Here is a 16,782-nt window from a genome sequence, read left to right on the forward strand (position 1 = left end):
CTTTTATAGAAGCCCTGAAATAAGTGAGAGAACAACAACAACAAAAAAAAACAAATTGAGTGATTTTTTTTTGGAATGAAAATAATTTTGAAAGAATAAGGTTTATTTGGGAAATAGGTGCATGGGAGAAAAAGTTTTGGCAGGTGCCATTTTTGTGTGTGTGTATGTAATACCCATTTTGGCCACAAGAGGCTGAAGTTGCAAACAGACCACATGTTCTAAATGGAGCTAAGAGCATGAAGGTTCTAATTCAGGGGACTGTTAGGAACCCTGAGATGGGAAGCTCACAGTTTTCGGTTAGAGGTTCTCTTCCCTTTTTGACACTTTTCTCGTTTTTTTTTTTTTAATTTTTTTATTAATATTAATATTTTTGGCTCCACTGGATTGCTTTTTATTTACCCGTTGTCATGGTGAGCCAGGAGATGGGAGATGCTCTGATGATGCCTCTTGTAGCTGTAATGTGTATTAGAACACTTGGAAAAATGCTACTGGGGAAAAAAAAATGCCCAAATCTTTTTTTCACCTGTTTTTAATCAATGAAAATTAAAAAAAAAAAAAAAAGACTTCTTGTTTTTTCTTCCCACAAAACTTTTTTTTCCCTGTCAGGGCTTCCACAGTCACATGTACCATTTTCGAATGATTTTTCTTTCTACATAGTTGAACCTCTATTACTTCCTGGTTTTTACCCTGCACATGTCTTGAGAAAAATAGAACCCTTTAAGAACGCTTTACCAAAATAATCCGAGGTCTTTATGTCATCACAAACAGTCCTGTGTCAGATTAACCGCTTTTATCACCCACAACAGGAATAATGAATCCAATGTGCCGACCTTTGATCCACAGGTCAGCGTGCATTTAAACAATTTCTATCAGAGCCTTTACACATAAAGACATTTCATCATCAAACTCATCCAGCAACAAAGAAGAACACAACATTTCACTCAACAGTCTTCTTGATTATTTACAGAAGGTGTTTGTGGCACTTCTAAACAAGGAACACAGGCAGATATGGAAATAAAAAGACAAATTCCACCTAAAGGGGTTCAATTGCTACACAACGTTTTCTCCAAAGGTGCATGAACCACTGGTTCTTCTCATTAAGGTGCTAAAACCTCCACTCCACCTCTTACGGAAGGTGCAAACTCCAAAATAAAACCATCAGGCATTTCGAATTTCCATAGTAGAGAGGTGGATTCAACATAGAATTACATCAGGACACATGAATAAACTACGAACCCAAACACACCTCCTAACTAAAGAACCACGTTCCCCATAGACGTACACGGATAGTGCCAGAAAATCTGTTTGCTTGGAGCAATACTGCATCCTTGACTTGACTGTACCCAATAGGCTTATTGATTTCAACTAAAAAGGCACCTTCCATTGTTCCATAAATATGTCCTGTAGCTTTTGAACGAGCACATAATCCCAGCACGTAATTCTATGTCGTGAAACAAGGCTATTTTCAGCCTTCACGTTTCCACAGATTGAGGGCTCATCTTTTCTTGGAGGCGAACATCGCATGTTCGCCTCGTTATAAACAGTCGAGCCAGCTGAATCAGCTTCGTTACGCTTTTTTTTTTTTTTGTTTGTTTTAAGCTCGTGAACAGACGATAATGAAATGCTTCACATGTAGCAGTTCAACTGCTCATCCCGCCCATCTGTGCAACACAGACACAAATAAATGACTAAGGGTCCTATGATAAGAATGCATTATTATTCTCCTTTTTCTGCAAAAATAGCACTTCTCCTTATTTGTCAAGACCTCTTTCCATAAAACATGAAGGTCGAGATTTTAAAACAATCCCTCCCGCTTTCTTTGCTCACACCATTCTAGGCATGGGCACTTGTACAAATATAGTTTATCTAAAAATATGACCATCTTTGATTACCCAGAAAATTTCTTTGCAACCGTCTCGGTAAAAAGACCCCCCCCCCCACCCCCACCCCTCTTCCCTCTGGGTGACTTTTCAGTTTTAAACATGCTAAAAATATAGAAAACAAAGATGAGATATATTTATACAAGACACCGCACAGTGAAAGACTCGGGTGAGATCGATTTTCTCTGGTCTCAAGAAAAGTGAGGGGAAGAATACTTGTGAAGCCATGAGCGGAGGAAGAACAGGTGGTGTTAATTCGTTTCGGATGATGGATCGATTTTGAATTGACTGGTACTGAGGCTGGAACACAAGTTGTCAGTCATGCAGAGAGAACACCAACACTTACATTCAATGCTCTCATTGCCTGTCCATCCAGCCGGCCCTTTCGCCTCAGGCTCTACTATCAACCGCCCGCACTTCTGGGAATGTATTCAATATGCAACAGTGAATGTGCTTACACACCTTAAAAGGACAAGGGGAGGCAGAGGGCAGTTAGGAGACAACTGAACACCCTCGTACACTCTCCCTTTCCTCTACTAACTCCATTGTACAGTCATAAAGCAAAAACGTAAATGTTCACGTTCTGGTTACATCACGTCAACAGCTGTTGACTCTAGCAGTGTAGTATAGACAGTCAAGATGTGAGAGGTCAGTGTGGGCCGTAGAGTGAGGAGGCAAGCCGAACTTGGGGAATACTGCTATGTGTGTCACTGAACAACCTTCCCCGGACACAACGCTCAAAATAATGGTCCTACATCCCCGCCCACACCTGGTAGCGATTCACCTGAAGAGCCACCTGACTCTATGCCAGCACCGCCAGGGGCCTCCAGAGAGGCGGGGTCAAATGCCGGATCAGCACCCAGGGTGTCCTCCTCCGTCTTCACGCCATCGGAGAGGAAAGCAGTGTAGGCGTCGCTCTCAGCCATCAGCAGCTTCAGTTTGGGGATCCAGCTCTTGCGGACCACGCGCCGGGCGTTGGTGCACATGTCGGCCGCGATGGCGTTCATCTCGCTCTCTTTGAAGCTGGTGGCAAAGTTCTGGCAATAAACTGACATGAGGAGCAGAGTCAAACGGGCGGCTCCTCACCACTGAGAGCTAGTAATAAAGGCTGATTTCTACATGAGTGCTGGAGTGGCTCTGCAGTTACACCACCAAAACTCTGAGGGGCGACAAGGTTTACGTGCCGCAGAAAAATCAAAGCTAATAAACACTGAACAATAGTTACATTTCCTCTACTTCATATCACGCTGATAAGAGTCAGACCAGAGGTGGAGAGAAATGTGGCGCTGTCAAGTGGCGCGCTCGCCCAGGTTATGCAGCTACACATACCGCCTGTGTTCTACCACGAAATGGATGCACACACCTGCATCGACCAAGGAAGCAGAGTGTTGCAAACTGTACTACTTGCTGGTTTCTGCTTGGAGGACGCTTTCCACACATGCTCAGTGCATCGTTGACTGCAAGTGTTTGACTTCTAAAAATGCGACAAAGTTCTTCGCTCAACGTCTTTGGGTTGTGCCAACATCTCAGCGGGGCCACAACAACTATCCTCCCATCATGTCCCCTGAACACTGCACATCAGGGTCTGTATGAATGTTGTGTACTCTATGAAGACACTGTTATACACTGTGGCCTATTGGACTCTCCTGCTTTAGATGCGTTATGTAATTATCTCTTTTATTGTAAGAAGCTTTTTAATTTTGAAAAGGGGCAGCACCACTGGAAACTAGCATTTCGGCTAAAATCGGGTATGTGTACTTTTTATGCCAAATTGTTAATCCATGCGCAAACAACAAGTAATCGACATCCAATAAACCTAAAACTGATACTTTGAACTAGCAAAAGTGTTAAGTGTAGCACAAAACACTTAACCTGTGGCTAGATCAGGCATATAAGACATGAACTAGCATCCAGATGCAGGCAGGGTCCAAAACAACAACATAAAACAGTGAGACTCCACCAGTTCTGTGGGAATTTGCATTTTTTTCCTAGACATTTGACGGAAAATATTAAATCGAGCTACTCTACAAACTCCAGCCAAATCCCTGTGTGTCTCTTGTGCCAGTTTGTGATGCATACTGGCATGATTATAACTGTACGAACAACATTAATGATGTCCTCAAGCTATGTGGCACAGTCCTAACAAATTGTGTTTGTTTGCTGTGTGCATGCAGCGTTCTTTTGAGAAATATTGTGCTTTTAATGCTCACAAGTGGCTGATGAACACGGAGCTTGTTGAATGAGTAATGTGCGTCGCCTCTCTTATTCTCTTCTTTTCAATGTTTGGAGCTGCAATCTCTTCAAATTTGTTTGGGCAAAGTGTCCTATATTCCTACATGCAGCACACATTAAAATAAGGAGGATGAATCTCAAATAATAAACAAGTTCCCCGTCATGAGAGTGCAGCAAATATTAAATTCTGTGTCTGAAAGTTTCCTGCTTCGGTGTTAAATAAACCGAGTAAAATACCAGCCAATTGCTAAATATGAATGCACCAACATTCTCATCTAATTGTGCCCAACATCACAAGCACATGTGCAAATTGTTTGCATACCTGGGGGCACACTCCCACACACAGAAAAAAATGTGCACTCACATTTGACTGCATGCAGGACTCTGTTGTCCAGGGGCTTGCGGCTTGGGTCATTGGTGGATGAGCGGATGCCTGTCCCACAGCTGTTGGCCAGAGTATTCCTGATACATCAAAATAAGGATGAGTTTCACAACGCAGCACAAACTCAAACCAAAATAGCCTGCACATCAAACATACTTTAATTTCTATAATAAAACTGAGCTTTTGCCAGCTTTACATGAAAACACTTGCAGAAATAGACGCGTTTGACAAATGGAACAAACCTGTCAAAGAAGGCAGCCAGCAGCCTCCTCAGCAGCACCTTGTGTCTGGTCCCTGCGCTCACATGACAGTTCATTAGCTGGGCTCGCGATATATACACAGAAGTACCTGGGGGTGCAAAAATGACGTATGTCAATGATACGCAAATAAATGAATGCGACTAATCAGGAGAAGTAGGAACTGTTATTCATTTATTGCCTGGTTTGTTTTAGTTTGCTTATCTCGGTTTTTCATCACCAATCTAGAGAAAAGTTCATCGTATTCCTTTATTACAAAATGTACTGTACACTTCTTGTCTTCATGTTATTCAACCACACTCACATCCAAAAAAAGACTAGCCAGCTGGCCAATGGTAATTCCCTTCTGCTCTTTCTTCCTTTAGCAAGTGTTCTCTCTCACTCTCATTCTCTTCTCTCTCTCTCTTTCAGTCACATTGCAACGCGTGAAATCCAGCTCATAAAATAACATAGACATTGTCACAGGACGTCCTTGACATAAACACTGAGTCACGTGCAGCGCTGCTCTGGAAGATGCATGCCAATGCTGAGCCCAGTCATCTGGGGACAGCCTCCTCGAAATACATGTGGACATACCATTGCCATCGGCCTTGTCCTGTTTAATTACCCGTGAATCGACTAACAGGGCTGTAGTATGGTATATTTCAGCGCCGTTTCTAGTCATGCATATGTTACATGTTCAGTGAAGCATTAAATGTCTGCAGCTTCAACAACAGATTCCTCCAGGTTTCCTGGCGTAATACTCAAAGTTTGCACTGTTGATCGTGTGGCTCCCTCGTCCGAGAGTCAATGAGATTCTTGAATGGGCTTTTAATTAAAGCTAAGTCAGTAGCATTGTTCTTAAATTGTTCTTGTTGGGACGTTTCTGTGAGGGGAGGGGATGCGTAACCCCTCCCCCCGCCAATGACAGCGCAAAGGTAGAACCCAGCGACTAGATGAAATTCATTCCTATGAAAATGGTGAAGATAAGGAAGTGCTAGCCGGCTTTTGGTGTGTGCTAGCCGACAGCTATTAGGTGGTTGTAGGTGCTGGGTGGGGGTGTTTATGTTGTCGCGAGCACTTGTGGTGGGGGGGAGGGGCCTTATTTGAATGAATGCTGTGTTTACAAGCCGCAACAAAACAGGCTCAGACCTTTAAATGCCTGAAATATGGTCTGGAGTCAACACAACTTAAGGTAGTTTAGTGTTTTGCTCTATGGCAAAAACAAATGGCTTTTGCATAAAAAAGTGACAGTTGCTAACAAGTAGCTAAACCTGACAGCAGAAGCACAAAGCCAGTTGTGTGGGAGTCATGAATCCGTGGTGCCGTTCATTCATAGCCTAACGTGAACTTTGCACTTATAACAACTGAATTTACTCTTCAAAAATCACACGAGTGGTGTTCACTAGTACACAAAATCTTTTTAGAGAATTTGTCCTTGTTAAGGTCAGAGTTTATTACAGAAAAAATCCAAAGGTTGGTAAAAAAAAATATCTCACTGGCTTCGGCTCCAAGGAACCCCTAGTGATGCTAGCTCCCAGGTTAGCCTGTAAAAATTCGCCATCCCTTGAATAGCATGATAAAGACTTCAAACTATAACTGGTCATTTGAAGCAGGAGCCTTAGCTATACCAGGAACGCCAAACACTGACCCCAAGGGACATTCCCAGTCACTCACTTCCAAGATGGATGTGTGATGTCTCTAGAGGTGTAAGGACGGGTTAGCGTGAGAGCACAAACACCTCACACACATGCGCATACCTGAGACTAGCTCTAGTTTCTCAGCAGGATCTCCTTCCTCGTACAGTTTGGGATGACAACGGTTGCCTATTTGAGCGATGAGTTCTGCTGGGAGACACGTGAGGTCTCGGCCTCGCATCCGACCCCGTGTCTCTGTGTGGTCCGGCAGAGCCTCCACCCGCTCGCCCGCAGCTGGGGAGACACAGGAAATACAGAATAATTACTTCAAAACACCGTCCTGGAGAGTGCACAGTACAGTTCCTGCTAAAACCATAAACACAGATATTTACAGAGCAACTCAATCAAATATATAAAGAATGTAGGCAGGGTAAACCAAAGCAAGTAGGATGTCATATGAGTTGTCGTACCCTTGGACCAGGTCTCATGTCCATTACCTGCCGCCCCCATGTTGAGCATGCTGTACATGGTGTACATGTTGCAGATTTGCCTATACTGCTCTTCGGCACATTCTTCTGTCCCCTCCTCCTCCTCCTCGTCGTCATGGTAGCTAATGGGTGAGTCACTGGCGTAGGTGCTCAAGGTGCCGGGGCTGGCACCCTCCGACACGCCCAGACCTGCTGCAGAGCTCCCGTTGGTGCCACCACTGGCCGCCATGCCAGCAATGCTTGTAGCTGTGGCACCCATACCCATGGCCAGTCCAAGGGCTCCGGGGCTCTGAATAGCGCTGCCCCTGACTGCCTCCTGGGAATAGCGAGCTGCCTTCCTGGCCCCGCCTCCTCCTCCTGAACCTCCTCCACCTCCGTCTCGGCTGCTGCCACCCTCCCAGAGCCGCTTTGCAACAGGAGTGCAGACCACTGAATAAGGAGTAGCTGCTTCCGCTTGGCTTGCCGGCTGCTCCGTCTTCACTCGTGATACCAAGGGCAGTGGCGTCAAGCAGGAGGCCGGCCGGGCTGCACTGCTACTGGTCTGCGTTACGGGGCTCTGGGGCTCAGAAGTAGGGGCCTCCTCTACGTGAAGACCCTGAGAGTCGCAGCTGGGGGAGGAGACCTAGAAACGAATGTACAAATCAATTTTCTGTCAGTATACATGAACGCCTCAGAGTGCCAACATGGTACAACAAAATATCAATAATGCAATACTTTGTCTTGCAATACAGTACCAGTAACACAAATCTATATTTTTATTCAACAACTGTTGTTATAAAACACATTTTTTTCACCATTTTGACAGTTTATTGTGTGTATTGTGTATTGTTGAGGAGACACTAGACACAGACGAGGCAAACTGACACCAGAGGCCGGTAAATAAACACATAAGTCCCGTATTGGAGTGAATTCTCTCCTAAGTTACACAGACATTATGATGTGTTAAAACTCTTAATTTATAGATTATTCCAAAATCATTGTTTGATGACATTGTTGAGTGGCAGGAGAGTGTTCATCATGTGTCAGTCCATTAGTCCAATCAGCTCTTTAGCCAAAAGCAAGAACAGCTAGGGACCAGACTGGTGGTCGTCAGCCTCAGCATGGATATTCATGGGTTTTACTTCATGTGAACAACTATTGGACAATAATTTTACCTCCAACAACACTCAGGCTGATTACAAGGTTTCTTGACAATTAATGGGCAGTTTATATGTCCCATAGTCACAATTAGCGATGGGGACTAGAGTTCATTCGAGTTTACAGAGACACTAAACAAACAGAAGAGCAACCGCTTGTGAAATGACCCATCCATAGCAGTACTACAAGTCAAAAACTCCACAGGGCACCATTAAACAATCATATCCATTCATCCATTTTCTATGTCGCTTGTCAGTTAGGGGTCACGGGGGGGGGCTGGAGCCTATCCCAGCTGACACTGGGTGAGAGGTGGAGTTCCCCCTGGACGGGTCACCAGGAGCAATCGGGGTTCAGTATCTTGCTCAAGGATACTTGGACATGGTCAACAGGGGAAGTGAGGATTGAACCAGCGACCCTTTGGTTGCTCAACGGCCACTCTACCACCGAGCCATGCCGCCCCTTCACAAACAAATCAATGCAAATTATATTCCTTTCAGCCAAATTGTTGGCCAGTGAGATACCCACTCTGTCAGTGGGTTTAGGAGTAAAAGTGCAGTCGATTTATCGTTGCAGCTTGATTACCCTGTATAATTGGAAGTGAATGAATCATTTAAATAAGCTTGGTTTGTCCTCCCGCGCAACAGCAGGTGGCGCTATGCCCTATTACAGCTGGTTGCAATCGGACTTTCTTCCAACTCATCTTTGTTTGTCCCATACAAGGCAAGTTCGCAACTCCTTGAGCTGAGACGGTATTAAGGTTGGCTTCAGGTTGGTCCAGTAGCCTTGCCTGTCATGATGAGTGCCCCCTTGACTGTTCTACTTTCAGATATGGAAACTGCTTTCACCGCGGCAGGCCCTGCAGACCACACGCAGCATGCCACGCCAGTTTTGGGCTGATTGAGACATATATCTAAATTTTATATATATATATATATATAGATATAGATATAGATATAGAGATATATTATATTATATATATATATTATATATATTATATAATATATCTATATATATATAAATATATATATTATATATATTATATAATATATCTATATATATAAATATATATCTATATCTATATATAGATATAGATATAGAGATATATTATATTATATATATATTATATCTATATATAATATATTATATATATATCTTATATATATTATATATCTATATATATATAAATATATATCTATATCTATATATATATATAAATATATATATATATTAGTTTGACGTTGGAAAGTGCGATTCACATCTATTTTATCACAATAATTCAACTTTTTCCTCACATAAACATGCTCACTGAGACATTTCTTTAACACGTTAACATTTGGTTTGTGTGTTTAGACTGAAATGTGTAATTCCCCAACCTTTTTTTTTTAATTCGTCGTTACCTTAAGGAAGAATTCAGTGCCTTTTTCCATGATCTGCTGGATCTGCAAGAAGCCGGCAGTGTACATGAGGAGAAACTGGTCCCCCACCGTCATGCTGAGACGGCCCGTGTAGCAGAAGGACAAAATCTGCTGGAAGCTCTGGGGCTGCACAGCTGGCGGGAGCTCCACCACCGTCGGGCTCGTCTCATTGCTGCTACAGCCTCCGCTACTGTTGCCGTTACTGAAAAGGTCCCGGAAATAAGAACTGCTGGCAGCCAGCACAGCTCGATGGGCCTGAAACAAGACCAGATTTATATCTTTTAGGTTTGTTCGGGTTTTTTTTCTCCTGGTAATGTTCAAAATAAAATACACTTTCAAATCAAATAAAGTGTAAATTAAGAAAATACAATTCTGAAAGAGGAATGTGATGCCAAATGTTACTGTGTACTTAAATTAAAATATGCAAATATGCAACTGTGATATCTTCGTTAATGCGTAATTTAACAGGTCCTTGGTGTAATATCACTTCTAAAATAAAGCTATGAAAATCTCATAATATCCCTGGAGAAAAAACCCCAATCCGTTAGTGGCTTGTTAGAAAAATAAAGACAAATAATCTCGATTGTACTACTGCATCTTTAACAACCTTCTCTGCTGTGGTGAATGTATAGGTGGCATTAAGAGGGTCAAATGAATGAAAGTTGTTCGGGCACAATTTTATCACATCACGATGTGCTTTGGTATAGAAAAAAAGATGTCCTACAGTAAAAAAATCAATGCTCATCATACTGGTCCTGCACGGCGATGAGAAGCATCACCGTAATTTTCTCCCTGATTTTTTAATAATTTTGTTTCGAGAGACATCTTTTCCGCACTCAGACAGCAAACGCGTATCATGGTTCTCGATACGATATCAGATTTAGATAATCATCAGTATACACCAATATACTGCCCAGCTCGACATGATGTCATTTTAAGCAAATACTGATGACTTAAATTACCTGCAAGAGAGAAACAGTGCATCAAAATAACGCTGTGAAAGTAATCAATATTCAAATGTGTACTGAATTTCAAATAGGATTAGCAAAAATCCACCCAAACAGCCTTTGACCTTCCTCTCTTTAAAATGACTCCCTGCTGACACAGGATGAACTCTTTACACCACAGTCTTCCTCCCTGAGCTGAACCCAGATTTGTTTAAACACCAATGCCAACATCTTTGCTGTCATCACGGTACCTTGAAGGCGTGGCCCTTGACCACCACGGAGACATCGCAGTAGAGGCCCTGCAGCCGCTGCTCATTCAGACACTCTAAAACATTGTTGCCAAAGTTTGGGATCGCCATCTGGAGAGTCTGGGCCATGGTGCGCCTACGCACACCACTGAAGGGTCTTGTTGGGAAAAACAGAGACAGAAAGATGGAAACAAAGAGCGCAAGAGAGAAGGGGGGGGAAAAAAGGAATGACACAATTACAATGAGTAACAAAGTTATAGCCCACACACGCAGGACTGTTTAGAACACTGGTGCTTCCAGACTTACACTTAAACCGGATTTAGATGATGGTTTTATACCGGATATTTGCTTCTACTGAAACAGACATCAGCTGTGCATGCAATTCATCTTTTTTTTGTTGTTGTTCTGTTGGCGTTAGAGTTTATTTAGCTTATCTTGAGAAAAAAAAAGACGTTTGACTTCTTGACTTCTGAACCTATCACAACAAAACCAGCTCTCCTTCAATGCCTGAGCGAATTAGGAACAACCATGGATTCATCATAATTATCCTTCTTCAAGGCCCCAAATTCAGCTTCTGCCCATGTTAACTGAAGAACAGTGTGATCGTGAAGCATATTATGACATCATAGCCTACATCTTGATTCATGGTTGTGCATCACAGTCAAGCCTGATCTGCTCCTTCATGGAAGCGTGACTACACGATGTTGCAGCAACAACGGCGACTGGTCATTTCTACGCCATGTCCTCCTCTCAGCTCTTTTCGGAGGTCTATTCATTACGGCCGATGTAATTGTAGTTTTACAAGTGTAGCTCAAACTCTACTGCCTTCTAGTGTTTTGGTGGTGTAACTGTAGAGAGACGCAGCCAAACCAGTGCAGGATCGCTTGTCTCAAACACAGTTTGTTGATTAGTTAGACCAAATACCATACATCGAGCTTATACAGAAGAGGAAATCCTTTCTTGCTTTAATTCAGTTATCATCACGACCAAATGAGCCGAGTTATTTCAAGGTAACTTGTGACTCGCTCGGGATAACAGTATTTCAAAAGTATATAATAATAATTAATTTAAAAGGGACGATGCAATGAACATTCCAGCTTTTAGGCTCCTTTTCATTCCTTGTCCCTGGCAATGAATTACAAGTAGGGTCAGTCTCAGCTTCCCAATGTTTTACTTGTGATAAAATAATTAATTTTACAGTAATTGTGTAGCCAAATCGCTATCTTGCTGAGCAAAAGGAGACATAAAAAAAGAATCTGAGGGTGTCGTTTCATTGATGGATCATGTTTGTACCCGTTAGTGCTAAGCAAATGTTCCATGTTTGAGTTATTTACATTCCTGTTTCAACCCTTTTACAGGGTGACGCTGCTTTATTCCAGGTGCTATACAGCCTCCTTTACTCATCCTGGTCTTTGGCACGTTAAATGACAAAAAAAAAAAAAAAACCTCAAGGAGAAGACACTTAAAACAAAACAGGTGAGGAATGTTGGCTTCATATTAATGGGAGCTATAAAATGGCTGACAGTCTTAACAGTGGCACAAAGCGATACTGAACAAATGCTAACAGGAGTGTCCTTTTTTTTTTTTTTTTTGAAATCACAACTAGGCCAGATGATTCTTAAAGAAGTGAGTGTTCTACAGCAGTTCTGGATAAGAAGTATGTCCCTTGGCATATCCAGTTGACATGGGCCACAAATATTTCCTCACACAGGCCTACTGAGGGCTTTTAACAAGCTCAAGGGATGTTGATATTTGAAACAAAGTTTTGTTTAAGCTTTCATGGATAATCTACATTGCATTAATCCTATACGTCACTTCAGCCTTGCGGTGGTTGTTATTGCCAGGAACAGGCTCAGTAAAAGCCTTTTTATTTTCTGTCTTCTGTGAGCTATAAAACCCAGTGTCCTCAGATAACTGGGTCATGTTCTGTTATTCTATGTGCAAACATGTGCAGCCTGAACAAACACCACATAGCATGCCTCTGTTCACTTTTCTAAACAGGCGAAAGCAAACATAACTCCCTTCACCCATGTACCTTCTCATAGATTTCCTATATTATATCTGTCAAGAATAAATCCAAGTGAGCCGATGATCCTGCTGCTGACGATACGAACACTGTGTTCTTTCTACACATCTTATTCACTGACCTGATATGTGAATATGCAGATATGAGCCAACATTTTCTTTTGTATTCAATGTGTATCTCATTCCACTAGAGTAGCATTTGGAGAAATTCAGTTTTCAGGGAGTTTATATGCCCTCTGCACCCAATTTCACTCTGTTATATAACAACATAGGGTGGTGACATACCTACTGATAAGCCCACATTGTTTCATTGACAGTTTAAAGCAGAGTAGCAGTCAGAAATGTATTCACAGCTGATGGTAAAGACCTGCAGTGCTGGATAGAACTACTTGTCCTCTCGATGCTTTATAGCACACTGTAGCGATGCACGTTTGTAGCAACATATCAAACAGTGTGGCATAGAGAGCAGAGTGATTGAAGCCCACCCCGTGCGAGGCATACAACTAACTTTGGTGTGACTGACTGATGAGGGCCAGGGAGAGCAGCCCCATCATATCCAAAGCCTCTCATTTGGGACTTTCGCCAAGCTCCAGGGTAAAGAGAAATGCTCTCTTTGTCTCTGTCTCACTCAAGCTCCCTCTCCCTCATACTAAAACACAGATGCGCGCAAACACACACACACACTCGCACACACACACACATAAGCACACACACAAACTCAAACAAACCAACAAAAGGCACACTGACTCACACACAGACATTAAACAATACTGCTTGTTTACAGTTAGGCGAGCCGCAGTAAGCACACATGCTTGCACATAAAGACACACAAACACAGAGCCGAGAGCAGGAGGGGGGGGGGGAGAGAGAGAGAGAGAGAGAGAGAGAGAGAGAGAGAGAGAGAGAGAGAGAGAGGCAGGGAGGGAGGGAGTTCGCACAGTTCGCTCTGACAGTGGAAGAGATGTGACTGTGTGTGTGTGTGTGTGTGTGTGTGTGTGTGTGTGTGTGTGTGTGTTCATGCACCAAGGAGGTGCAGTGGGGCTTGAATAGATGAGAGGGATCATCTCAGGTCCTCCGTCCACTGAATCTATGGAGTCCTGCAATGTTAAAGAGTGATATTCACCCAGAATCACCTCATGGCTTTGACGGGGAAAAGTGGGTCAAACAAGCAGCACACTTAAAGACATGTCAGACTCCTCCGAATGAGATTTAAGATTGTCTTTAGCTTTTGATTTTTTGCCTAAATATCTTTTAGCATCTTGACCCAGTTGTATAGTGTCCTTAAAACTACTGGGATGATTAGTGTAGAGTCACTGGTGCAGCAGGCACACAATGCTTTCTCTCTCCAGGCATTTCCTGGTTCTCATGTGCCCATGCCTGCATTGCTGTGCTACTCCCACCAAGTCAAGACATAAACTCTTTGACAGCGGTATCAAAGCTTTTCATAAAAATAAATAAAATAAAGAACGTGTAGCCGAAAAGATTCCTCCGAAAAGAAACCGAAAGGAGCCGGAAAGGATGACGGGTAAATGAGGACAGGTAAGAAGCCGGGGGGCTTCAGTGGCTGGCTGGCTGGCACCGGAGGCAGCTTGATGGAGGGCGGTACAGGAAGGCAGCAAGCCCCGGTGATACCCCGGTGAGGACGCCGGTTGTGTTCCTGCCTACGTGCTGACAAATGACATTCCTATCAATTCATTTTAAACTGCTTGAAGGTATTAGGCAGTCGCAATTTGCCCCCCTTCTCCCTTGTGACTTATGTCGCTGAAATGTTTGAAGCCCCCCTCTCCCATCCGCAGCAGGCCCATGGAGGTGGCTAATGGCTAAGCTAACGTCCCTGTTAAATATTTTGGGTTCGCCCCGGCGCACCATCCACCTCATGCACACTCAGCCCAGCTGCACAATGTCAAGCATTTCCGCTTCTCTCTAAAAGATAAACAAGACACTTACTGTCTGTGTGGACGAGGTAGCTCCGCCGCGACGCCGGTTATCAGGACCAAATGTTGCTTATTTAAATATTTTGGTGATGGGGGAAATCGCTCCCCCTGCCATTCTTCATTCTACCGACATCAACAGGTCATCCCAGGACACACAGCAGCTGAGGGCGAGCCAGACGGAACCAGTGCGGCACGGAGCGGGGGGTGGGCGCACAACAAGGCACAATTCTTTACAACCAGCGCTCGCAAGGGCTGCCATGCCAAAAACCTGCCTGCCACCGCATTTTCGCATATTTGTGTGAGGAACTACATGAAATGTGCTGTGAGGTAGCGGCTCCAAGTCTGGAACGAACAGGGGGGAAAAAGTTCAGCCGACCTGGACGCATCCCCTACTTCTCCTAAAACTTTAATCGCCCCGTATCTGCTGGATCGTTCATCATCAAACCTAATGTGAGGCGCTGTAGACACCAGCAAAGTCTGTCCCTCCCACACTTCACACCCCCCCCCCCCTCCTCCTCCTCCTCCTCCTCCTCCTCCTCCTCTGCTGCCGCCGCCAGAGGATCCTGAGACGACCTCGGCAGGGCGCATCACACAACTGCAGACAAGACACTCACCCCCTCTCTGGGAAGTGGATGCAGAGCGTTGGTTCTCTCCCCGCTTCTGCACGCCCCTGGCAGCCATTCACTGGCAGCGAGACGCCGAGAGCAGAGCCATCGAGTGAGGTGAGGTATCCCAGGGGATCGCTGCGGAACACAGAGCCACCGATCGCGCAGGACAGAGGACGACGAAGACAAGCATGATTCGCTCGTCATTCAGTCGCACGATTCGAGCGCAGCCTCAATTTGGGGGGTACCTGGCCCGCGGAGAGCCGGGCTGTCTGCGCATTGGCGTAGCAGCGGCAGTCGCGGTTTGCAAACAGAAACCTCGCTCTGGCTCAGTCGCTCCCTCTCACTGTCCGCATATGAGCGATAGATTTAGGGAAAGTGGGCCGTGTGTGTGTGTGTGTGTGTGTGTGTGTGTGTGTGTGTACTTATTTAAATGGAGTGAACCGGGAGCATACATATAAATTAGGGATGCAGCCGCACCGTTGCTGGCTGTAAACATTGACACAGGTTGTGCAAATCATACTGCGATATGGAAGCTATCAGCACACACCTGTGATACACAGTTTGTCATGAACCTCATCTATAGGCCGCAATGGCGGTCAAACTCATGTCAGGGCCGCTGAGATTGTCGACTGTATTGTATTGTATCATCAAAATCACTGAACACGTTAATGGTCTCTGATAAGTTATTATTTATAGTAATATTCCTAACAGCACAGTGCCATAGGTACACTTTTGTGTTGTTTTTTCATTCTCTCTTCAATGTCCCTGCAGCAGACTCATGGCCTCCAGCTATGATCGCCTTCATGGGAAAACCAGACCGAGGTGAACGTGTTGATTTGCTGCCCGCTTCCGGTGCTTCCCATCCCAGACTCTCACAGGACAAGTGGTTGGAGCTCCAGTAACTTCAGCCACTTTTTTTTTTTTTTTTTTTTTTTTGCGACTCAGTTAAAACTTCAACCGTTGGTGTTTTAGCGCTCTGAGGGGTTCAGTCGCTCATAGGTTTGACTGGAGCTACAAATACAACAAAAACACTATCACTGCCCTCCATGTTGCTCTTACTAAGAGACTGGATAAAAGCCCATTATGCTAAACTTAGTTGCTGTTTCTTTTTTAAATATCTTCATTCATTTATTTGTATATTGGTAGGTCTTAATCTTTTTCTTACTTGTGTATGTTGTGTACTGTATTGCGTGACTATTTTCTATTCTAAGACTGTTACATGTAAAGCACTCTGAGCTGCATTCTCTGTATGAATGACGTAAATAAAGGTTTTTGTTATTATTATCTTGGCAGTGACACGATTTGTGATGTCAAACATGACACATGGGGGGGGGGCAACTTCACAATGGTAAAAGGATCAGTTTTTATTAGCGGATTTACTCTGGTCTGAAAAACCCACGTTCCCGCATCCCAGCTAAAAACAAAACAAAAAACAAAACCCTGTTTGCGCAGACATTTTGAATTTGCCTTTCTTTTTGCAGTTTTTGAACCAGTTATGTTTATGCTGCCTACATTTAGTGACGTCCTTTGAGGCAAATTGTGATTTGTAATTTGGGGTTTGTTTTTAAATAAAAGTTGATGAATTGGTGAAATTGTTGGCCGAGCTGATGAAA

General features: G+C 43.8%; 1 protein-coding gene across 3 annotated transcripts; it reads right to left on the reverse strand.

Annotated features, from left to right (window-relative positions):
- Positions 1-1,945: 1,945 nt before the first annotated feature.
- nacc1a (nucleus accumbens associated 1, BEN and BTB (POZ) domain containing a) lies at positions 1,946-15,501 on the reverse strand. 3 transcript variants are annotated; one of them, XM_086185130.1, is made up of 8 exons: positions 15,176-15,501; positions 10,606-10,759; positions 9,390-9,662; positions 6,838-7,477; positions 6,491-6,661; positions 4,737-4,842; positions 4,477-4,574; positions 1,946-2,928 (listed from the first exon to the last, which is right to left on the reverse strand). In XM_086185130.1, the coding sequence occupies exons 2-8, from the start codon at positions 10,729-10,731 to the stop codon at positions 2,618-2,620; spliced, it is 1,725 nt and encodes a 574-aa protein (XP_086041256.1). In that variant the 5' UTR covers positions 10,732-10,759; positions 15,176-15,501; the 3' UTR covers positions 1,946-2,617. The 3 variants fall into 3 exon arrangements, with proteins under 3 accessions (XP_086041256.1, XP_086041257.1, XP_086041254.1); XM_086185131.1 differs by lacking the exon at positions 15,176-15,501 and adding an exon at positions 14,575-15,035 and having other exon boundaries at positions 6,865-7,477; XM_086185128.1 differs by lacking the exon at positions 15,176-15,501 and adding an exon at positions 14,575-15,035.
- Positions 15,502-16,782: the final 1,281 nt, after the last annotated feature.

Source organism: Aulostomus chinensis, chromosome 18 (assembly GCF_037954235.1).
Source record: "Aulostomus chinensis isolate RoL2024-O1b breed Wild chromosome 18, RoL_Achi_v1.0, whole genome shotgun sequence".
NCBI lineage: Eukaryota > Metazoa > Chordata > Actinopteri > Syngnathiformes > Aulostomidae > Aulostomus > Aulostomus chinensis.

Bases quoted from the DNA above. Each gene is read 5' to 3' on its own strand.
- nacc1a (XM_086185130.1), bottom strand. From the start codon at position 10,731: ATGGCCCAGACTCTCCAGATGGCGATCCCAAACTTTGGCAACAATGTT. The intron at 7,478-9,389 runs GTAACGACGAAT...ATTCGTTTCTAG, and splicing joins GCACTGAATTCTTCCTTAAG to GTCTCCTCCCCCAGCTGCGA. The intron at 2,929-4,476 runs GTGAGTGCACAT...TCCTCATGTCAG, and splicing joins AGTCCTGCATGCAGTCAAAT to TTTATTGCCAGAACTTTGCC.